General features: G+C 37.1%; 2 protein-coding genes, 1 long non-coding RNA gene and 1 pseudogene across 5 annotated transcripts; 1 reads left to right on the plus strand and 3 right to left on the minus strand.

Moving 5' to 3' along the window:
• Nucleotides 1–5,748: 5,748 nt before the first annotated feature.
• LOC110810335 (AAA-ATPase At4g25835 pseudogene) lies at nucleotides 5,749–7,590 on the minus strand (annotated as a pseudogene).
• A 4,174-nt stretch (nucleotides 7,591–11,764) lies between these two features.
• LOC110810341 (oxidoreductase/transition metal ion-binding protein) lies at nucleotides 11,765–12,115 on the minus strand. Its single transcript, XM_022036495.1, has one exon. It carries the CDS (start codon nucleotides 12,113–12,115, stop codon nucleotides 11,765–11,767), a length of 351 nt encoding a protein of 116 aa, XP_021892187.1.
• A 3,908-nt stretch (nucleotides 12,116–16,023) lies between these two features.
• LOC110810350 (non-specific lipid transfer protein GPI-anchored 14-like) lies at nucleotides 16,024–17,341 on the plus strand. 2 transcript variants are annotated; one of them, XM_022036507.2, is made up of 3 exons: nucleotides 16,024–16,451; nucleotides 16,802–16,903; nucleotides 16,999–17,341. In XM_022036507.2, exons 1-3 carry the CDS (start codon nucleotides 16,118–16,120, stop codon nucleotides 17,127–17,129), a joined length of 567 nt encoding a protein of 188 aa, XP_021892199.2. In that variant the 5' UTR covers nucleotides 16,024–16,117; the 3' UTR covers nucleotides 17,130–17,341. The 2 variants fall into 2 exon arrangements, with proteins under 2 accessions (XP_021892199.2, XP_021892207.2); XM_022036515.2 differs by having other exon boundaries at nucleotides 16,042–16,451; nucleotides 17,011–17,341.
• Nucleotides 17,342–18,825: 1,484 nt separating this feature from the next.
• Nucleotides 18,826–20,344, minus strand: LOC148240381 (uncharacterized). 2 transcript variants are annotated; one of them, XR_015814043.1, is made up of 3 exons: nucleotides 19,386–20,344; nucleotides 19,105–19,175; nucleotides 18,826–18,871 (listed from the first exon to the last, which is right to left on the minus strand). It is a non-coding gene; the product is annotated as an uncharacterized LOC148240381 (long non-coding RNA). The 2 variants fall into 2 exon arrangements; XR_015814042.1 differs by having other exon boundaries at nucleotides 18,826–19,175.
• Nucleotides 20,345–23,860: the final 3,516 nt, after the last annotated feature.

Raw genomic sequence — 23,860 nt, forward strand, 5'->3', positions numbered from 1 at the left:
TTACATAAAAATTTACTTTCAATTGTAAACAATGGAGTTAAAATTGATCATGTAATCCAATATGTTCTCATTTCTACATCTTTCTTACTCTATTAAGATTTATATATGACCTCATATATTGCGAACAACTATTTTTTGGTAATAAAAAAAATATTCATAAGATAAATCAAATTCACTTGACTTATTGCTTTGAGCATCACTTCTTCATCTGCTTTAGAATATTTCGTGTTTTATTTGTATTTGCACTCTTTTTTATAAATTTTTTTATTAAAATATTAAAATTAGTTATCAAGAACTTACTAATCATGGTAGGTAACGCATATATTTAACATAAACATCCACAAGTTCACCACTGACATTGTTTTTAGGTCTATTTGCCTTTGTCTTTTAACTTCTTTGAAAAAAGTAACATTTGACTGTTGACAAGTTTATGGTTTATCCAATTGTCTTCGTATACTTTTCCTAAAATGTTGTTTAATGCTTTAACTTTCCTAAACTTTACTCTTCCAAAGATAATATTATCATTTGCAAAGAGTATGGGAGATTTTTAATGTATGTATTAAAAATCTCAAATGCGGAGCGTAATAAAAATTTGATTAACATCCCTTACACAATAAATAAAACGTACTCAAAACGTGAAAGAACAAACTAACTAAAAGAGATACTCAAAATAAGAACTATAAATATAACTATGAAGTCTTTAGGCGTCCCATTCGTCGTCTTCCTGCGGAACGGGCTCGGAAACAACGTCTTCCTGATCTGAAATGGTTAAATAAGGAATGAGCTACACCAGCCCAGTAAAGACATCACACTATCTCACCGCCACGGAAGTAAAGGTGGGTAGAAAAAAAAAATGACCAATGGAGCATAATTTATAACGAACTCGTTTATTAACATAAAAATCTTTACTGTCCACTTACCTCGGTGAGATCCATGAAAACAACATATGAAAATAATAATATTATAATATCATAAAATCATATACACTTTATAACATAACACATATCATATCTTTACATTTCAATCATCGGAAAACAGATTTTCTCTTTTACCAGCCTACTAGTATCCCTGGGGATCCATAGGGGGTCCCCGCTACACATGAATCATTAACATTTACAACTTGATTCCAGGGCCGTCTCCATACCCCGTCCGGTATGAGTGCCAAAACTATGAACTTCAATACCTCGTCCGGTATGAGGGTGAAACGGGCCGTCCCCATACTCCGTCCGGTATGGGCGCTAAAACACATAAGGTCTTCATACCCCGTCCGGTATGAGAGACTCCATTCCCGGTAGGGTTCCCTACGGACCCGGTCCGTCCACCATCTCCCAAGATATCTAGTCAGCCTGTCCATATTTTCCACTTATCAATTCACATAAACTTTTTGCCTTTTTTCTTAATCTCAATCATCTAATCATACACAATATGTAAACCAGTAACTGACACCAAATAAGACAATACAGTACCGGGTTCACCATAATACAAACCATAATAAAAGAAACCATAGTTCATGCATACGAGACCATAACATAATTACATCAAACATCATGTTGCATTTAATACTAGAAATTAGACCAAACAATAACAGACCAACACTGTATCAGATTCGGGCCCCACTGGCAACCTAAATCAATTATACATCTATAAAGTCACACAGTACAGTTTAATTATTTATTTAGCTTTAATACCGTGATAGAAAATAGGGTGAGGGGTCCTTACTTGTTTCGGGATCTGAATTCGACTTTACAGTGTGCCTATAGGCTGTCCCTAATTTTTCTGAATTTTTTCTGAAAAACTGAAACGCACTATTGGTACCAGCGGCGGTGCTTTCGGGTGCGGCGGCTCCTCCGACATGAGTCGCGTTTTGATATTTGGCTCCGATCAACCTGTAGAGAAAAGAACAGTGATCACAGTGGTATAAAATTTGCATCGAACGGAGGCCGAGAAGGGCCTCATCGGAGGTAAAAATATAGGGAGGTTGCGGCGGCACTGCTAGACTTCAGCTAGGTTTTTCGGCCGTTTGGCTGGTGGTTTAGCTCCGGTTTGGCCATAGGCGGACTCAGCATCGAAAAACGAGCCATGAGGAAAAAATTTACCTCGATCGGCGGTCAAAAACTTCCCCGGTGCGGCGGCGGGTGGCGGCGGCCGGCTCCTCCAGCATCTGGTTCTTCTTCTCCGGCGAGGCACTGGCGGCTAGGGTTTTGTGGTCAAGTGTGGGTGGGGTTATTTATACCCTTTGCCTTTTAATCTCAACCGTCCATCAAGATTAAATCTGGACCGTCTGATCGCGATTTAATTGGGATTAAATCTGGACCATCCATCGTGATGCAATCTGGACCGTCCGTACGCGTGAATCTGGGCGGTCCGTGCGCACATTTGATCTAGGCCATCCGTGCGCGCGGGAACGGATATGGGTCGTCCGATCGCGCACACGTGGATCGCCCACGTGGCCCGTCCCCTGGTCAGCGTTTCCTTGCCACACGGCGTGTCCTGGTTGGTCGGGGCTGCTGACCGGGCCGCTGACGTGGCTGCTAACGTGGGTGCTGACGTGGCACAATTTTTTAAAATTGTGTTTTGACCCCTGGTTTTCGATTTTTTTTTCAAAAACACCCCCATAATTCAAATTTTTACCCCTTTTTCTCAAAATCAATTTCAATTAAATCGAAATAATATTTTTGTCCAATTTTATCATTATTATTATTTTTATTTTCATTAAATTAAATTAAATAAAAATCTAAAAAATTCAAATAAATAAAAAATAAAAATAATAAGATAAAATAAGAAAAAAAAAAACACTTGGGTGTTACAGTGACAAGTTTATAGTTTATCCAATTTTCTTCGTATACTTTTCCTAGAATGTTGTTTAATGTTTCAACTTTCCTAAACTTTACTCTTCCAAAGATAATATTATCATTTGCAAAGAGTAGGTGAGATGTAGAAGGCGTCATTCTGTAAATTTTTGTGTCATGAATTTTGTCATCTTTTTCAGCACTTATTAACATAAGTAAAAGTATTTCCATCAATAAAATAAACGTGTGAGGAGAGAGAATCCTCTCTTTAGTGGATAGTTATTTTTAATGTTACCACAAATATTTACTAGGAGATTGTCATAACAGAGCCTCACTTTAATGACATCGAATAATCACCAAAATCAATTTTAATATTATACAATTTAGGAAGTGTCATGATATTCTATTACAACTTTATTCATATCAATTTTTAATGTAAAAAATTCATTATCAAACCTCTAACTATTATTCATATAGTGAAACAATTCAATACAACAAAAGTATTATCGGTACCAGGAACAAAAGTAGATTGAGAAGTATGAATAATATAAAGGATAATAATTTTTAGACTATTTCCATGCACTTTGTAATATAACATTACGTAAAGTTATTAACTTATAATAAGATGAGAATTTAAGTCACCTAACCTTAAGTACTATAGTTATAAAAGTATAGTGTATGTTATTTAAGAATATTTCACGATTTAAGAAATTCAATAACTTATTAACAACCAATTAGAAAATAAATTGTAATTTTTTAATATATATATATATATATATAAGAAATATGTCATTAGAATTAAGAACTTTTATAACATATATCTATTTTAGGACATCAAAAACTTATGCTATTATGTAATCTTTCAAGAGTTGCATGCCATCAAAATTAGGAAACTTATATTGACTTTTGGTTCCACAAACAAGCTAGTATTGATTTTCCCCCCCTTGAAAGATAGTAGCAAATAATTATATAACATTATTTCAATATAAAATGGATCTACGGTCAATTCCTCGTACTAGTCAAATCTAGCTAATTTAACTAGTTTAGATTTTGATTATTCATCGAGTTATAAATTTATCATTCTCCTTTTATTTTTATCTAAATTTTAAAGAATGAATTGCACTTGAGAATTTTGAGACGTACAAGTGACTGATAAATTTCAACTTGGGGACTAAAAACTTTTTTATTATATTTTTAGTTTTAGAAATAGAAACTATTTATAATTAGAGAGTTTAATTATTGGGTCTTCATGTTTAATTATATTTTCAAACGTTTTATTTATTAATTAATTACTTAAAATTTATTTTGTTGCTTCACTTCGATATTTGTTTTATGTCTTTTGAGTTTTAGTCATAAATGTGTGGGATTGTAACTGCGTCCAACTTTGGGCTTGAGGCGTTACACTTGAGAAGTAGGAAAAGAATGTATTATGGGCTTCAAAAGGCAAAACATGGCTGAGGGAATTAAGAAAAAGTTCTTTAATTTTTGTTGCATTAGATAAAACTTTTGTTATAATTTTATAATTTATTTGTTTGTAAATTTTGAAAATTGACGAATTAGTATTAAGCTAATTTGTTGAAAATATTATATTTTATTGAGTGTTAATACCTATGATGTATCTATCAGAAAATATTTTATTCACTCGGTAATAATCATTGGCTCACTCAGAATAAAAATTTACACATTCTTCATTGTTCATGTAAATTTTACTTATTATTAAAACAAAATAGCGTAACTATTTAATAGAATGTTTAAGAGAGGTTGTTATAATGTCTTCGCAACAAGAGCTCGATGATTACTTTTAATAAGCTCTTTCCATTATTGTCATGCTTTAATTAGAATGGTTAGGACTATAAACATTACTCGAAATAAATAGGACGTGCTTTATTTGATAAGTTTTTTTATTTTTTTAAGCTTGAGAATTACCTCTTTGACACATTGTATGATATCTAGACTAATGTAAAAGCCGAATTACAAAAACACGTGATTAAATAGGTTTGTTCGCACACTACATCTCTTGAAGGACCTTAATTCCTTAATTTTGTAATTTATTTTTGTCATTTCCTTTTTTGACTTTTCCATCATCTTTATATTGATGTTTATTTATTTAATTTATGTCTTAAAACATAAAATTTTTAGCTGAAATCAAAAAGTCTATGCTATACCTTCTCACCCATAACTATTTCTTGAACTTATATTTTTTTGTATAAATCGATTGATATGTATTTTAGTAACTAATCTCATCTCAAATAGCGCAATGATGACTTTTTTTAAATTTATTGACTATATTTTTATAAAAAATTTTGTATCTTGCGTTACATAAGATGTTACATTTCAAACATTAATAAATTTAATATTTTACAATGACTTTCCTATAACATTAATAATATAAAAAAATGATATATTAAAATATAAAACATATGTCATAATAGGTTACAAACAAAGTTATCATGAAGGCGACTCTGTTATTTATTCATATGGAGATTTCTTGTACCTCATCAATTTATTCATTTCATTCATTATATTAAGCAAAATTAAGGCCCTCTTTCGCAGGACCTTTTAGCTCATAATCAAATAACATATTTCTAAAATTTTACAGTGAAATTTTATGTTGTCTTCTATCATATTTCTTTTTATTATTAGATAATATTTCGATAAAATCTCCCCCAATAACATAAGTTATCAATAAAGTAAGGCCGAGATATATCATGTTAATTTTGAATGCAAACACCATTGGATATATAATAGCAAGTTGATTTTGTTTTTAATTTTTTTTAGTAAAGAACTTATTAAATACGTATGATATATAAATAAGTTAGCAGAACTCATTAAAAAATAAAAATAAAAATAAAGTGCACTAATCATATTTATATAACATTTTACCACGTTATCATTTTATTTATTATTCGTGATAATTAGAACTGAAAAAGAAATTAATTCATGATATTTAAAAAGAAGAGAAAAAAAAAAAAAATTGGTCGAATAGCATTGCACAATACCGAGGGGGCCCAAAACAAATCCACAAATTCAACACATTGGCAGTAATAGTCAACAGTCAAACACCTCTCCGACCAGAGTCAGACTTGGTCAACGACCTCAGCCTTACCAAGAACTTAAGCCTTTTCTCCCCATGGTTATTGCTGTTGCTGTGATTGTTAATGCACCCTTCTTTGGCTCTCTTCTTCCCGCAACTGCTCTTCCCCGTCGGCGAGGAGTCCCAGTTCTCCGGTGAACCGACTACCAGGACGCTCTCCGGTGACCTGGTTGTGTGATCGTCGAACTCGATGGTCAACTCTCTCTCTCTTTGAGTCCCGCCTGTGTTACCGAGGATCTTGGCCTGCATGACCGCCACCACCTCCTTCATCGCCGTGTCAGCGTCCACTCTGTTCCTTAACATTACCTCCCCGATTTGTGCAGGAGTGAGAGCCCCACCAGATCTAATACAGCTATCCACCACGTCGAACAACGTATGAGATTCCAACCCTAAGTAGTTCCTGGCTAGCACCCTGAACGCATGAGCCCCACACGTACCAAGATTCACATGAACATCCATCCGACCACACCGGACAAGAGCAGGATCCACGTTATCTCTATGGTTGGTGGTGAAGACGATGATCCTCTCCTCCCCACAGCATGACCATAAGCCGTCGGTGAAGTTCAGGAGCCCTGATAACGTAACCCTCCCATTGTCATCATCTCCATTATCTCCTCGGCCACCACGTCGATGGGACTGTACAGATGATCTCTTCCTCTTCGGGAGAGTACTCCTGTCAGCCGTCAGATCAACCGAACAGTCAATGTCTTCGATGACGATAATAGACCGGTTGGTAGTCTGTATTAAAAGAGCTCTGAGCTCCGAGTTGTCCGTAACTTTAGTCAGTTCAAGATCGTACACGTCGTAACATAAGTAATTAGCCATGGCCGCGATCAAGCTGGATTTTCCCGAGCCGGGAGGGCCGTAGAGAAGATACCCTCGCTTCCATGCGCGGCCAACGCGGTGGTACAAGTCTTTAGCGTCCGAAAAAGCCGTTAGGTCGTCAGTGATTTGCTTCTTGAGGTTTGGGTCGAGAGCGAGAGTGTCGAAAGTGGAAGGATGGCGGAAGGGGACGGAGACCCAGCCGGAGTCGTAAGAGGCGTTGCCGTTGTTAGTATAGAGGCGACGGTCGCGTGAGAGACGCTCGAATCGCTCGGCCCGTGAGGTGAGGTGGTGGAGATAAGGGGAGAGGAGGGTGGCGCGGAGTCGTTTAGGGAGCTTTAGGGTGAATGAGCGTCTTTCATCGAGAGAGTCCTGGAGGGTATCAACATGATGGGTCCAGGTGAGGGATTGACCCATGAAGGTGTCATGGACGGAGTGGTTGGGGGCGACGGTGAACGTGACGGCAGGGGAGGACTTGGAACGGGAGAGTGTGAGACGGCGGCAGGAGGCGGAGGCGTTGAGGGAGTTCATGTAGAGGGTCACATGGCGGTAGAGGTCGTTAACGTCGACGCCACAGTAGCCGTTAAACTCTGGGATTTCGAAGTAAGCATAAGGAGAAAGCAAATCTTGGAGAGATTCATAGAGGGAATTCAAGAGTGAGAGGAGTTGAGAAGGAAGGATGTTCTGCAACACGGTGACGAGGCCAAGAAGTGACCAGAGTTGAGACAAAATCTCCATGTCGTATGTGTTTGTTTGTTGGTTGATGTGAATAATTAAAATATATAGATTGGATGTGGGTTTTGATTGAGCAGAAGTATAATAGGGTTGGTGGGGAAATATAGAAAATTATCTGTTTGCAATTGTGTGAGAAAATGGGAATAGATGGGTTTTGTTTTATATGTATGTATATATGATGATGAGATGATGATATTGAAGAGAAAAAGAGAGTGAGAGAGAAAAGAAAAGACAGTGTTGGAGGCTGAAAAAAGAAGAGGCAAAAGATAAAGGTAAAAGTAAAAGTTTAATGGAGGAGCCTACCACAGACTAATCTCTGCTATATATATATATATATATTATATACTCTATTCTTTTTTGCTTTTTACTTGCTTGGCTGTTGTTGTGGGACGTTGCTGGCTGCTTAAAAAAAAAATAAAAGAACCACTTTTCTTCGATCAGTCACATACACACACATAATATATCTCCATTAGTACTGTGTTCTATGTATATATATATATATATATATGTCTGTAGCAAGTAATATGTGAAGAGAGAGGCTTTGGTAATGGTTGGAGTTGGAGTTAGCGCATGCATGAACACACGAGACAGAGAGGGAAGGCTTTTGCTTTTTGGCTTATAAATCTGCTTTTGCTTTACATATTTTTGTTTTGGAATAATATATATATTATTATATGTATATATCAATGTTGGGTGGTTAGAGAATGTTCTTGGAATTATTATGCTCATCATCGTCAATATCACCTGTAATCATTTTTTTACCTTCAACTACTTCAATCTCCATGCCATATTAATCATATATATATATATATGTATACATACACACACAAAGTTCATCCAACACACTGGGTAAATATTTCTTTTAGGTGGCACTTACTTATTAATAACAATCTAATTAACGTTACTTACATATCAACAATAATATAATCAATTTTTGTGGTCAAAATAATAATAAATTAATCTTTGAAAATATACACGTACCCAAATTCGCAATCTGGTATAAAAGAATGAACATAAAAACTATATAATTAAAAAGTGACTGGTTCAAAAACTTGAAGTAATAAACAATGATTAATTCTATCAACTGTTTATGTTTTCATATATATATATATATATATATATATAATATTATATTACATATGAAGGGAGTGAAGAATGAATTAATGTATATATATGTATATATAGATTAAAGGGAGGTGGTGGTAATAACATTGAATTTCCTTTTTTACTTGAAATTTTCTCAACATCTTTATAGTGCTTTTAAAACAAAGTTCAATTTTATTGTTCTTTCGAATTTTTATGTAAATTCCCTTTGAAGAAAGGTACAATTTTTTTATAGTATATATACATACCCAATACACATATACATATACAACTTGTGTAATGAATGGATTAGTTGAATTAAATATAAAACTGTTGAATTTGTGAAATTAATTAAAGAAAGTGGAGAAGCTTGGGCGGTCGCATGAAAAGCCACAAAGCTAGGCAGCTAGATAGGTCAGCCTTGCCCCGTGAATTGATGAGAGAAAAGCTGAACTAATTCCTACAAGAATAAAGCCATAAATTAAAAGAGCTTCTACCCATTTGCATATAATACAGAATGTCAATGATTCCATGCAATATATACATATACATATATATATATAATATTCAGATATGTGTTTTTCTCTTTACCTAACTCATATAATTGGGTAATTCTCTATATATTGGCATGAAATTAGTGTGTTGTATGTGTATTTTTTCACCCTTTTAAGCATTATATCATAAAGTATTTTCCCTATAATCTTTTAATTAAATAATATATATTTTATTAACAAAACCATATATATACACCAATTATATAAGAGAAGTTTCAATTATTCAACTAATAAGTTCTATAACTATGATTTTCTATAAACTTACATATATTTTCCAAACTTATACTTATTTTTCAAATTCTAAATTCCCTATAGGAAGTCTCTTTTTTTTTTTTTCAAGTTATATATATATATATATATATATATGTCTATGTGTATATGGTTAGTTTATTAACTACCGGTCAAGGGAGGCTTGTGATATAAGTTAGTTGAGGAGGGGGAACAATAAGGAAGCAGAATTGATTCTGCTTTGAGGTTCCATCTTTTAATGTTATGGACACGAGACCCAAAAGAAACATACCTAAAGAAGCTTTAAACATATCTTTTTTTTTTTTACTCATTCATATCATATAATATTTCTATACATATATTTCTCTTAAATTATAAATTACTTATTTCCATCTATATAACATTCATATATATACGAGTTTGAATTCTTAATCATAACATTTATTAATATATTGACAGGATTAAATTTGGATAAAACTTGATAAATTTATAACATTTTTGAACGAAAGCAATTAAATTCTCTTAATTAAAATATTTTTAATGGGTGTTAAAAATTGACTTAAATCTTTATTTTAAAAATATATATATATATATATGTTATTGCCTGAAAACCCATTAAAGAAACTACAATGACCCAACCCAATATTAACTAAATGGATCACAAGTAGACAATTAATTTAAACTATAATTGTTAGCCAGCCTGTTTCTATTAAGCCCAAACGTGTAAACCCATTTCTTCCATTCTTCAAAACAATGTCGTTTCATGGTTTTTTTTTTTTAATTTATTTTTTTTCTTCTCTGAACATTTTGACACACCGAAAATTGATTGAATAGCTTTAAGTATTTGATGGGATGAAATAATGAATTTAATTATATTTTTTAAATGAATATGGTGCATCTCCATGGTTTTATTATTTTTTTTTGCAAAAAAAAAAAAATACATATTTAGTTAATTGAATATGTTTGGTTCGTTGACGAACTCGTTAAGTTTAATTTGATATTTAGTAAAAAAAACAAAAATAGTTGAACAAATAACCAAACACTTATCGTTTTTATTATGATTTTGCATAAAAAATTTCAACTTATAAAAAAAAAAGGACTTAAATCTTTGAATTCTCTATGATGACTCTCAAGATTCTTTAATTTAAAGGATTTGCTTTAAATTTATATTTAAATTTTTGGGTTATTGGAAGTTTGGGCGGAATATGTAGAGGAAAAAGTTTCACTCTTGTTCTCACACGGGAGAATTGAAAAATAAATAAATAAAGAGATTTGACTTCAAAAACCGAGTCATTAGAGAATACTTGCTATTACTCTCATTCTTTTTCTTGATTTTGATACTTTGGAGGGGAGGAAAAATATTTTTGCTCTTTGTTTTATATGTTCTTTATTATATATTATATTACTTCTTTATACCATCTTCACATATATTAAATAACTTAAGAATTTATCAAGTGACTAATAAATTTATATCTAACAGTTATTTATAATAAATTTTTATAAATAACTTCTAATTACATAACAATCTCAAACCATCAACACAATGATTAAGTTTATAAACTAATAATTTATGTTAAAAGTGAATTAAGTATATGACTCGTAAAAATGAATATACTCATAAAATTAAAATATATTATAAAAACTAAAAGACGTAACTTGAATCTTATCTACTCACGGGTTTGTTTTCAAATGCGTCAAAAAATTGATTCAAAATGTCAAATTAGATCTACTGTTTTACTTGTGGTTAGTTACTATTTAGATAACAATAATACGATCGGACTTGAGTTATTAATATAGTTTGACATCTTAATTATAAAAACATTGATAACATGCCTAGGATACTCCGGTGTTAGTTGGGATTAAACCTACTTCTTTAAAGATGTAACTATTTTTGATAACATGATTTAAAAATAAAATATGGTGATTAAAGGAGTCTTCTTGTGTGCTCATGTGAGTGGCACATTGTGGGAGTTAGTAGGAAGATCAAACAAGGCAATCTATATCTCTCATGCATTTTTCAACCCCATAACATCATGAGGTAATATCTCATATGGTAGAGAAAATGACACACACACACACACAAGAAAATAAAGTGTATATATATTATTCTTAGATCAAATTTATAAATTCATCAATTAGTGAATATATAGATACTAATAAAATCACATAAGCAAATAAATTAGTTAATAAATACTCAAATAAGCAAATAAAGTATGTATATTATTCTTTATTACAAATGATCAAATGAGTTGAAGGAAAGAAAAATAAAATATTGAAAGTACTTTACTTTAGCTAGTCACCCTACTCATACTCTACTTAATCTTTTAATTACTCCATCAACTAATTAATTCCATACATACTTGCTGCTAATTACCAACTCCATACAAAATGGGAATGATTGACTAAACAATAAAAGAAACTAAAACGAAGATACATGACATATATATATATATATACATTTATCTGGCGAGAAGAGGAAACCATCGTTGTTGGAAGTAAGACTGATACGAAACCATGAAGAGGAGGAAGACGAGGACGAAAGCGAGGCCCCAAGGAGTGTGAAGAGAATCCTTATGATCAGGAAATGGAAGGAGGTAGCCGTAGTTGCTTCGATGGTTAGAGAAACAGTGAACCAGCAGCAAAAGCAAGAGAGGGGACACCATTACCACCGTCTTCATTTGGTCCAACACACTCTCCACCACCGGCTCGTAGTTCACGTACCAGGATAACCCTAGAAACATCAGCAGTATCACCATGAAGAACAACACATGCACCGGCACACCACCACCTGATGAATTATAACTATCCATATCTACTGTTACTGCAGTTGGTTTTCATGAATCTTGGGGGTGAAGAGAGATACATATATACATGTATATATGTAGTACTAGTATATTGAGGTTAGATTATAGAGATTCCTACCTTTTGAGAATGAAAATGGACGGCGAGGGAGGTCAGTGGCTGAGATAGATTGGAGAAAAAGAGGAGTAATCAAAGACTGACACGCGTCACCGACCCATTGACTTTTTTATTATTTCGTTCAGAAAGAAAAATTTTACACGACAGATTTGGCATGGGATGATTGGAAAGGTCGACTCATATAATATATATATATATATATATATCAGCCCCGAACAAGTGCCCGTGAATTAATGCCCTCGATCATAGGAAATCCTGCTAGATTAATAATTTTATTATAACATAGGGAACAAACCATCATGGTTTACGTTTATAATTTTATTATAACATTAAAAATTGGTTTATGATTATATACCCTTGTCTTAATTATTTTGAAAAATATCTCTTTCTATATGTATGTATATATATATATATATATATATATATGTATTTGCTGGTCAAGATGATCAGTTTCCCTCAGAAAGTGGATTACCACTAGACTGGATCTTTAACTTTAAAGTTTTATACTTAATTATTGATTAATAATTATTAATGGCTTTTAATTTCCGACTATACTTGGATTTCTAAAGAATCTTGCATGTGGCAACTGAGATCCAACTTAACTAATTAATTACTATGTAAATATGTAATAGCACAAATTTTCATCTATCTCATCGTACCCATATCATATAATGAAAACATAATATATAGAAATATTTTACACAGTTGATCTTAAAATAATAAAAAAAATATCTTTTACATACATTTTCATATACAGTACTGATTGTACGCATATCATACCATGATAAAATAATATATAGAAATATTTTGCGCGTTAATCTTAAAATAATAAAAAAATATATTTTATATACTTAGCTCAAAATATCTAATATTCATAAAAAATGTCTGAATTCTAAATTAAATAGTTACTACAAAAGAAATAATTAATCTTAAGTACTGTTTGACTTAAAATAAATATTAAACGATTTTATGATAAGTCTCTCATTATTCAAAAGCGGAACTCTGAATATTTTGATCTGAAAAAGATGAATAATAAATATACTGAGCTTAATATGCTCAGTAAGTATGTACGTACTAAAAAATAATAGAGTAATATGTCCAAGTTGATAAAAAATATAAAACTATCGACAAAAAATATTAAAAATACTTTTCTCTTTAATTCAAAAAACGCGTGGTATCTACATTATAATTCATTAACAAAGCGTTTTAAATCAATTTATTTAGTAAACATTAAGAATTCATTATTTCAGTATCATAACTCAGGATATAAACAATTCAATAAATAACATAACTCAGTATTCAATATCGCAATTTAGATAGTACACAGTGCATTAGATATCAATTAAGTATTTCAGTATCATAAATATTACACATGACTTTTTATTCATTCTTATTAGTTTATATCCTATTAAAATAGTTCTACCGCCTGATGTCATTTTCACCGATATCAACTAGAGCAGTAAGGATCTCATCTACCACGTAAATACTTCACAAATTAGTTCTCAGTTAACAGTTTCCAGTACACAGTATACAATTTACAGTTTTTATCGCTTCGCTATGTCTAGCTAAAACTATATCCACGGATAGGATTTACCACAGTCACATGCCAAAAGGCTACATACACACCCTCCTTGGTGATATCAGTTAAATAGATTTTCTAAATCTTTTTAATATTTATTTATTTATTTCAACTCACTAATAAATTTTTTAATTTTTATTATTTAATATATTCTATAGCTATAACACACATACTGTAGCTATTCATCACTCTAAACTCTTCTATATATCCTTAATATACTTTCAATTATACAGAAACCAGTATCTATACGAATTTAGTTAAAAATATAACAAAATAATTCATTAGCAATTTCAATAATAAATATAAATAAGAACACAACAATCAATAGTAAAATTTCGTTGGAATCCTGTGCCTAATTACCAATTATTAAATATCATAGTTTTAGTATTTTAGAAAGATTAAACTATATTTGTAAGTGCTTACGTACTTACCTGATTTTCATTTACGAATTTATTTTACAAAAGAGTTTTCAAATGCCAAATACAATCATGTGTAACCACCAAAAAGATGTATTATTACACGCCTCCACACAATTTCACCGAAGTGTACATACGCCACCACCGAAAATCGTCACGCGCTACCACTGGACCACCGTGTGTCGCCACAAATCGATTGAAACATGGCACAGAATGCACCGCACGCTCAGATTTGATGCAGATAAAGTGAAATCACGTTGGAAAACGGTGCAGATGCGCAAAATAATGCTTTAGTCTTCGCGCTCCGATCTTCTTCTCCAGCGTTGCTCTGTCGTGCCCAACTACTTTTCCACTCTCCCTTTTCTTGCTTCGACACAAATCGAGAATAAACTGGGTGTGTCACCGCCGCTGCTGTCTTCTCCTTTTTTTTCTTATTCTTACTTCATTCCCTCTTTCTCTCTCTCTCTCTCTCTCTCTCTCTCTCTCTCTCTCTCTTTCTCTCTTTCCACCTTTCTCTCTTTACCCAATCCATCTCTCTCTCCCGACTCTCTCTTCCTCTTATAAGTAGGAACAAGAAGATTCCTTCACGCCTCGCCTCTTCCTTCTCCAATAAGCTTCAGAAGCGTGTACGCATCCTCTTCTTCTCCTTCTTGCAGAGTCGTAACTCCGTTTTTTTTCTTTTCTTATTATCAAAACGACGTCTTTTTGATAATCTCAAAACGATGTTGTTTCTACCTCCTCTTTTTCTTTTCTTTATATCAAAAAGAAGTTGTTTTTGGGGTTTATCAAAACGACGTCATTTTAACTTTTCCTGTTTTTAAGAAACATATGGGTTTGATTTTATTTTTAATGGGCCGGAGTGTTACAAAACATGTATAGATTATTTTATAAATTTAAGCTAATAAAAAATGTCTAATTAATTATTTATATTTTTACATATTTCTTTACATAAAATTTACTAAACTGAAAATGTGAATAGTATGTAAACATATTCAGAAACAAAAACCTCAAAAGTTAGTAAATTGTAGTAGTAGCAAGATTGATTGAGTTTTTCTCTCTATGATTTTAGTCCAGCAACTTTCTTACGTGTGTTATAACATGTTTCCTTAGGTATAAATCTACTAAAGAGAAAATCTCGAATAATTCATAAATATTTCTGGAAAGTAAAAATCTCAAGAGTTTGTAAATTGTAATAGTAGCAAGTTGATTGAGGCTTTTTTTTTTATCTATGATCTTTGTCCAACGATTTTCTTATATATATCTTAATATGTTATTTTTTGCATAAATTTATTAAATTGAAAATGTGAATCGTACATAAATATATTCCATGAGTAAAAACCTCAAAAGGGTTTATATATTTTTAGTGGTAGTAGATCGATTAGGTTTTTTCTCGAGAATTTTAGTCCAACGAATGACTTCATTCACGTTCAAGAAGTAAAAGATAGAAGAGATGAAGTTGATGTTATGCTCAATTTGAGGCTTCAATTTCTTCCCTTTAATTTTTTCAAAAAGGAAAAAGCCAGCCCAATATTTTTTCAAGTATCATCAATAAAACCCATAAGAATTATGGGCTCTCTGTAGTTTGCCAATTGGAACAGTAACCCAAGGCCCATATGTTCACTACCCAAAAACATTATGATGTGAAGAAGACGATGAATGATGTCATGTGTTGAAACTAAAAATGGGAAACCAAAAATGGCAATTCCAGGTGTTCACAAACTAATTAACCTCACTCCTTTGAGTGGGTTGGTAGGATTCCTCACTCGCACCCACTTTATCTTCTTTGGGTACTTTGTTTTTTTTTTTTTTTTTATTACACAAACATAGTTATATACATATATATACATGTATATGGCAATTGAGGATTGTGGGTAGACTGGGTTTAGATTGTTTAAACCATGGCAAGGGGAGTTGGAGTGAGATTCTCAGTGGTAATAATAATGGTGATGAGCATGAGAGGAACAATGGGGGATTCGTCGAAAGACAAAGAAGAGTGCGCAGAAGAGTTAGTAGGGCTTGCCACATGTCTGCCATATGTTGGGGGAACTGCAAAATCTCCAACACCAGACTGTTGCAGCGGGCTGAAGCAGGTCCTGAAAGATAACAGAAAGTGTTTGTGTGTCATCATCAATGATAGAAATGACCCTGATCTCGGTCTCCAAATCAATCTCACCCTCGCCCTCCACCTCCCCATCGTTTGCCATGCCCCTGCCAATGTCTCCCAGTGTCCAGGTATATATATATATATATATATATATATTAAGTAATTCCTAGCTTTCAACATCAAAGTCAAGAGTTTGGAATATAGTTCATGGTAAGTTGTGTTGTGAATAGTTGGTAGCTTAAATCATTAAGGTTTAATTTTCTAATATATTACTAAAATTATAGAATTAATTTTAGTTTGATAAAAAAAGTATTTATTAACGGTTAAACATTTTCTTACTTAAAATAATCAAAATGGGTCAATATCCAACTTAATTTTATGGGTTAAAACCATATATATATATATATATAAACACAGTGCTGGTTTTATTTTTTTGTCGAGGAGGAGGATATTAATTAATTGATTTGATGAAATGAAGTTTTGCTGCACATGGATCCTAAGTCTCCGGAAGCTCGAGTCTTCTATCAACTGGGCGAGGGCTCTACTCATGCCGCCCCCAGCCCATCTCCCATTCCTACTGGTAAAATTCAACTCTGCTACATACTAACATATATATATATATATGTATATGTATATAATACGCTATAAAATATATAAATTGATTATTGATAAAAGTGTTTGTGGTAGGGAATAAGGAGATGAGTGCAAGTGTTCCCACGCCCAGCAATAATAATGGTTGTTGCAGAAGAAAAGGATCCATGGAGATTGGTGCCACAGCACTTTTTCTGACTTTCCTATTCTATTAGCAGCTTCCAGTTTGTCATAATATTAATATATATATATATATATATCTTGAAATCTTCATCTTCTTCACATGATATATATATATATATATATATATATATCTTCAAACCAGTTTGGTGGTTTAATTGAAAAATCTTTCATCTTCCCCATAGTAACTTATGTATATTCGAGGTATTTACTATTAATTAATTATGTATTTCCATAATTATTATAATTTGATTGATATCAAATTTGTGATTGACAATAAATTTTATAAATTATGCGTAAATTTTGCGAATTATGTAATTTATTTACAACAGATTTAACTACTTATGTTTAAGTAATTAATAAAATTAGAATATTTAATCGATCAATTAATGTAACGGCCCCGGAAAATATTAAAATGAAATGAGTATTTAAATATATCGAATGCGGAAGCGAGATCAAAATTTCATTTAACATCCCTTACACGAAAAACCAAAAAAACGTACTTAAAATATAAAAGGTTAAACTAACTAAGAAAGAAAACTCGAAAATAAACTATGCGTATGACTACAGAGTCTCTAGGCATTCCCTTCGTCGTCCTCCTGCGGAACGGGCTCGGGAACCATGTCTTCCTGATCTGAAATGGTTAATTAAGGAGTGAGCTACACTAGCCCAGTAAGAACATCACGATATCTCACCGTCACGGAGGTAAAAGTGGGTAGAAAGACACAAAAAGACCAATGGAGCATAATTTACAACAAAACCTTTTATCAATAATAAAACTTCTACCATCCACTTACCTCGGTGGAATTTATGAAAACAATATAAGAAAATAATAACATTATCACAATCATGGAATAATATAAGCTGTAAAACATAGCACTTATCACGCCTTTTGTAATTCAATCATTATGCAACATATCCTTTTCTCATTTACCAGCCTACTAGTATCCATGGGGGTCCCTAGGGGTCCCGCTACCCGTTAACCTTTAACATTCATAATCAGTTTCCAGGGCCGTCCCCATACCCCGTCCGGTATGGGCGCCAAAACCATGAACCTCAATACCCCGTCCGGTATGAGGGTGAAACGGGCCGTCCCCATACCCCGTCCGGTATGGGCGCCAAAACCATAAACCTCAATACCCCGTCCGGTATGAGGGTGAAACGGGCCGTCCCCATACCCCGTCCGGTATGGGCGCCAAAACCATAAGATCTCCATACCCCGTCCGGCATGTGAGACCACAATCCCGGTAGGGTTCCCTACGGACCCGGTCCGTCCACCATCTCCCAGGATATCTAGTCAGGCTGACCCCATCATACAATTATCAGTCTATACAATGTTTCATTTCACTTTTCCTCAATAAGCATCATCAATTCACATTTAAACAAGCAAATCATAATTCATGCCGAACAGACAACATACAGTATCACTTCTTCAGTCATTCAACCCATAATTAATAAAACAGTAATATATGCATTCGAAACTATAAAATGAACACATCAAACCCCATAATGCATTTAAAGCTGTAAAACAGGCCAAATAACAGTAAATCATCAATCACACTAGACTCGGGCTCCATTAGCAACCTTAAGCAATTTCACACATGCGTTAATTCAAGAAATACCGTTTTATTATTTTGAACTTTAATACCGTGATAGGAAATAGGGTGAGGGGTCCTTACCTGTTTTCGGGATCCGAATACGATTCACAGTGCGCCTGCAGGCTGTCCCTAATTTTCCCTGAATTTTTTCCCGGGAAACTGAAACACACTAACAGTACCTGCACGTGTTCCAAAAAAAATCCAAATTAGGCTCAGGGCCTCCTTCGGCCCAAATCGCAACTCCGGCACGGCGGCTCCGCCGTGCTCCGGCGACGGCGCCGCCGCTGGCGGCGGCGAGTCGCCTCGGGTTGGCTGTTTTCGGCCGAATTCGGCCACGCTCGCATTGGTCCTTGTCAGAAAACAACCCTAGGGCCCTCGGGGGGCCAAAAAATCACGGAAAAACGGAGCTTACCGGCGGCGGCGCTCTCGGGTGCAGCGGCTCTCCGGCGAGGTTCGTGTTTTGGTGATTCGGCTCCGGTCAACCTGTAGAGAAAAGAATGGTGATCACGGTGATATAAAAATTGCATCGAACGGAGGCCGGGAAGGGCCTCGTCGGAGGCAAAAACCGAGAGGGGGCGCGGCGGCGCCGCTGGGCTTCGGCCGCGTATTCCGGCCGTTTGGCCGGGATTTCGGCTTCGATTTGGGCATAGGAGGAATCAGTGGGGAAAAACGAGTCGGGGGTATGAAATTTACCTCGATCGGCGGTCGGAAATTTCCCCGGTGCGGCGGCGAGTGGCGGCGGGTGGCAGCGGTCGGTCTCTGGTTCGTCTTCTCCGGCGAGCGGCTGGCGGCTAGGGTTTGTGGTCTGGTGTGGGGGTTCTATTTATAACCCCTTGCCTTTTGATCACAGCCGTTCATTTTGTTTTAATCTGGGCCGTTCGTTTTTGATTGAATCTGGGCCGTCCGTGCGATTGAATCTGGGCCGTCCGATCGCGTGATTGATCTGGGCCGTCGGATCGCACCCACGCGGATCGCCAACGTGGCTCCTTTTGGAGTGACGCGGTCTTGCCACGTGGCAGGCCCTGGTTGGCCGGGTGCTGACCGGGCTTGCTGACGTGGCTGCTGACGTGGCCTTCCCTTTTTTTTTTTTTTTTTTTTTTTTTTTTTTTTCCTCCTTTTTGGGTGCTACAACTCTCCCCCCCATAAAGAAATTTGGTCCCCAAATTTGCCTCATTACTCTTGATTAAATAGATGAGGATATTGGGCCCTAAATTCTGATTCCAGCTCCCAAGTCGCCTCCCTAGGCGTGTGGTTCTGCCACAAGACTTTTACAAATGATATTTCCCGGTTACGGAGTATTCTGCTTTCTCGGTCCGTGATACTGACCGGTACTTCTTCATAAGACAAGTCCTCTCGGAGTGAAAGCGGTTCATGAGCCACGACATGAGAAGGGTCCGGATTGTACTTGCGCAGCATAGATACATGAAACACATTGTGAACCCGGGAGAGCTCAGGGGGCAGTGCAAGTCTGTAGGCAGTGGTACCAATCTTGTCTAAGATTTCAAAGGGTCCAATGTATCTGGGGTTTAATTTTCCCCTTCTGCCGAACCTACTGATTCCCTTGAAGGGGGTGACTTTAAGAAACACACGGTCACCTTTCTCAAAGGCTAGGTCTCTCCTCCGGGTATCAGCATAGCTCTTTTGCCTACTCTGAGCTGTCTGGATGTTCTTCTTGATCTTAACTATCTTGGACGTGGTTTCTTCCACTAAATCCGGGCCAAACAATCTTCTATCGCCCACTTCCTCCCAACAAATCGGTGACCTGCACGGACGCCCGTATAGCGCCTCGTATGGGGCCATGCCGATGCTTGCTTGGTAACTGTTGTTGTAGGCAAACTCTATCAGGGGTAGATGGTCGTCCCAATGGCCTCCGGAGTCAAGGACACAAGCTCGGAGCATATCCTCCAGCGTACGGATTGTCCTCTCTGATTGTCCATCGGTTTGGGGGTGGAAGGCAGTACTGAGGGACAGCTTTGTTCCCATAGCTTGCTGGAAACTATTCCAAAACCGAGAAGTAAATCTGGGATCCCTGTCGGATACCACTGTTACTGGGACCCCATGCAGTCTGACTATTTCCCGGACATACATTCTTGCCAACTTGTCCAACGAATCAGTCATTCTGATGGCCAGGAAGTGGGAAGACTTAGTGAGTCGGTCAACAATTACCCATATGGCATCGTGTCCCGATCGTGCCTTGGGTAGTCCCGATACGAAGTCCATGGTGATGTGTTCCCACTTCCATTCTGGAATCGGTAAGGGCTGAAGCAACCCCCCTGGGCGTTGATGTTCTGCTTTGACCTGCTGACATACCAAGCACTTAGATACGAAGTCGGCCATATCTCTCTTCATCCCATTCCACCAGAATCGGGGTCGCATAGTTTGGTACATTTTTGTACTTCCTGGATGCATGGCGAATCTTGAACTATGGGACTCTGTCATGATGTCTCTTTTTAATTCATTGTCGTCTGGGACACACATTCTGTCCTTGAAACGAATCAATCCGTCGGCAGAGATCTGAAATTCTGAGTTCACTCCCTGTTCTGCATCCTTCTTGCGGTTTACTAGGGCGGGGTCGATTGACTGGGCTTCCTTTATTCTTTGGATTAACTCGGGTTGGACTGCTAGGTGGCTCAAACATGTGGCCCTCTTCAGATCTTGCAGTCGAACCTGCTGCGTAGCCCCAATGGACCTGCATTCCGAAACCATCAGATGGGCTAGGGTGCCTGCACTCTTCCTACTGAGGGCATCGGCTACTACGTTGCCCTTACCTGGATGGTATAGGATGTCGCAATCATAGTCCTTGAGGAGTTCCATCCACCTTCTCTGACGCATGTTGAGATCCTTCTGAGTGAAGATGTGCTTCAAACTCTTATGATCGGTGTAGATCTGAAAGGTCTCTCCATACAAATAATGGCGCCAGATTTTCAAGGCGTGTATGATTGCGGCAAGCTCCAAGTCATGGGTAGGATAGTTCTTCTCATGATTCTTTAGCTGTCTAGACCCATATGCTATAACCTTTCCATGCTGCATCAGGACACAACCCAGGCCCAGATAGGAGGCATCACTATAAACTGTATACCCTCCTGATCCACTCGGTAGAGCCAGCACGGGTGCAGTAGTCAGTCGCTTCTTCAATTCTGAAAAACTCCTTTCGCAGTTCTCATTCCAATCAAACTTTGCATTCTTCTTTGTGAGTCGGGTTAGAGGGGCCGCTAGACTGGAGAACCCTTCGACAAACCGGCGGTAATAACCCGCCATCCCTAGGAAACTGCGAATTTCCTTAACTGTTGTCAGCCTTTTCCAACCAAGTACCGCTTCAACCTTTTCGGGGTTCACCGACACCCCTTCCTTCGATATAACATGTCCTAGGAAGGCGGTTTGCTCGAGCCAAAATCCACACTTGCTCAACTTTGCATACAACTTCTTTTCCCTGAGTACCTGGAGGACTTGGGCAAGATGATGAGCATGTTCTTCTCTACTTTTTGAGTAGACTAAGATATCATCGATGAACACGATGACAAATTTATCCAAGAACTCTCTGAAGATTCTGTTCATTAGATCCATAAAGATGGCCGGGGCGTTGGTTAGCCCAAACGGCATAACCAGGAACTCATAGTGTCCGTACCTGGTTCGGAATGCCGTCTTGGGGATGTCTTCTGCTCTCACTTTTACCTGATGGTAACCTGATCGTAGATCTATTTTAGAAAAGACCTGTGCACCCTGCAACTGATCGAAAAGGTCATCAATCCGGGGGAGAGGGTACTTGTTTTTAATTGTTACCTTGTTTATCCTTCTATAATCAATACACAGCCTCAACGTTCCATCTCCTTTCCTTGCAAAAGTAACCCCGGCACCCCATGGGGAAATGCTGTGTCTAATGAAGCCACTGTTTTGTAGCTCAGTGATTTGTTTCCTTAGCTCTTCCATTTCGATGCGGCTCATTCGGTAAGGAGCTACCGAGATGGGTTGGGTTCCTGGCTGTAAGTCTATGGTGAACTCGACCTCTCTGTCCCCTGGTAGACCGGGCAGTTCATCCGGAAATACGTCTGGAAAGTCTCGGACTACTGGAATCTCTTGGATACAAACTTCCTTCTTGGGTTTACCATGTACCACGTCCGGGTCTGCATCGGCATCCTTCTGGGTAAGGTTGTAAACTCTGCCCTGGATTGGAGGCCTCCTTTGATTCTGGTTCCTAGGGCACTCCCTCGCATAGTGCTGGGCACTGCCGCATATGCGACAGGTGTTGTTGAGGCGGTAGCAGGGTCGGTCCCCATGATCCCTACCGCAGTACTGGCAGATCTTCCCACGAGCTGCCCCCATAACCTGAGGAGGGCCCTGAACGGCAGGCCTGGGTCTCTTACTGGGTTGGACCGGCATGGTAGGCGCTGGCCTGCGGAGCGGGGCTGAAGGTCGGGAACTTCCCGTTAGCTGAGGGCGGGTGTCGAAGCTCCTTTCTATGATCTGCGCCTTTGCCAGGACTGCCGAATATGTCTCGAGCTCCATCACCAACAAGTGTTGTCTGATCTCCGGGCGGAGACCCCACTGGAATTTCCTGGCCTTTCGGCCCTCATCCAACAATGTCTCCGGGGCATGTCGACCCAGCTCCAGGAACTTGCGGGCATACTCCGACACTGTCATATTACCCTGGACCAACTGAGCAAATTCAATTTCCTTTAAATGTTGGATGTGCTTAGGGAGATACTCCGCATGGAAAGCCGCTAGGAACTGCTCCCAAGTAACTGGTACAGGCAAGGTGGCCCGCTTGAGCTCCCACCAGCGTACTGCTTCCCCTACCAGCATGTAGGAGGCAATGGCAGCCCTCTGCTCAGGAATTACTCCCAAGGTCTCAAATGCTCTCTCAGTCTCCGCCAGCCAGTATTGGGCCTCTTCGAAAGAGGATCCCCCTGAAAAAGTAGAAGGGTTCAGTCTCCTGTACCTCTCTATGAAGCCGGGGTCGATCAAGGAGGGAGCGGGGTCCCGAGGTAAAGGAACTGGGGCCGGCTGAGGGTGAACTGGGGGACCCTGTGGTGGCGCCTGCTGATGGGGTGGGGGCACTGGAATATGCTGTGGCGGTACCTGTTGGTACTGTGGCTGTGGTACCGGGTCGTACCGCGGCTGTGGTGCCGGGCGGTACTATGGAGGAACAGGCTCCTGCCGGGGTGGCTCGG

This window comes from Carica papaya, chromosome 8 (genome assembly GCF_054855325.1).
Source record: "Carica papaya isolate Zhongbai chromosome 8, ASM5485532v1, whole genome shotgun sequence".
Classification (NCBI taxonomy): Eukaryota; Viridiplantae; Streptophyta; class Magnoliopsida; order Brassicales; family Caricaceae; genus Carica; species Carica papaya.

Bases quoted from the DNA above. Each gene is read 5' to 3' on its own strand.
- LOC110810341 (XM_022036495.1), bottom strand. From the start codon at position 12,115: ATGGATAGTTATAATTCATCAGGTGGTGGTGTGCCGGTGCATGTGTTG.
- LOC110810350 (XM_022036507.2), top strand. From the start codon at position 16,118: ATGGCAAGGGGAGTTGGAGTGAGATTCTCAGTGGTAATAATAATGGTG. The intron at 16,452-16,801 runs GTATATATATAT...GATGAAATGAAG, and splicing joins CAATGTCTCCCAGTGTCCAG to TTTTGCTGCACATGGATCCT. The intron at 16,904-16,998 runs GTAAAATTCAAC...TATTGATAAAAG, and splicing joins CCCATCTCCCATTCCTACTG to TGTTTGTGGTAGGGAATAAG.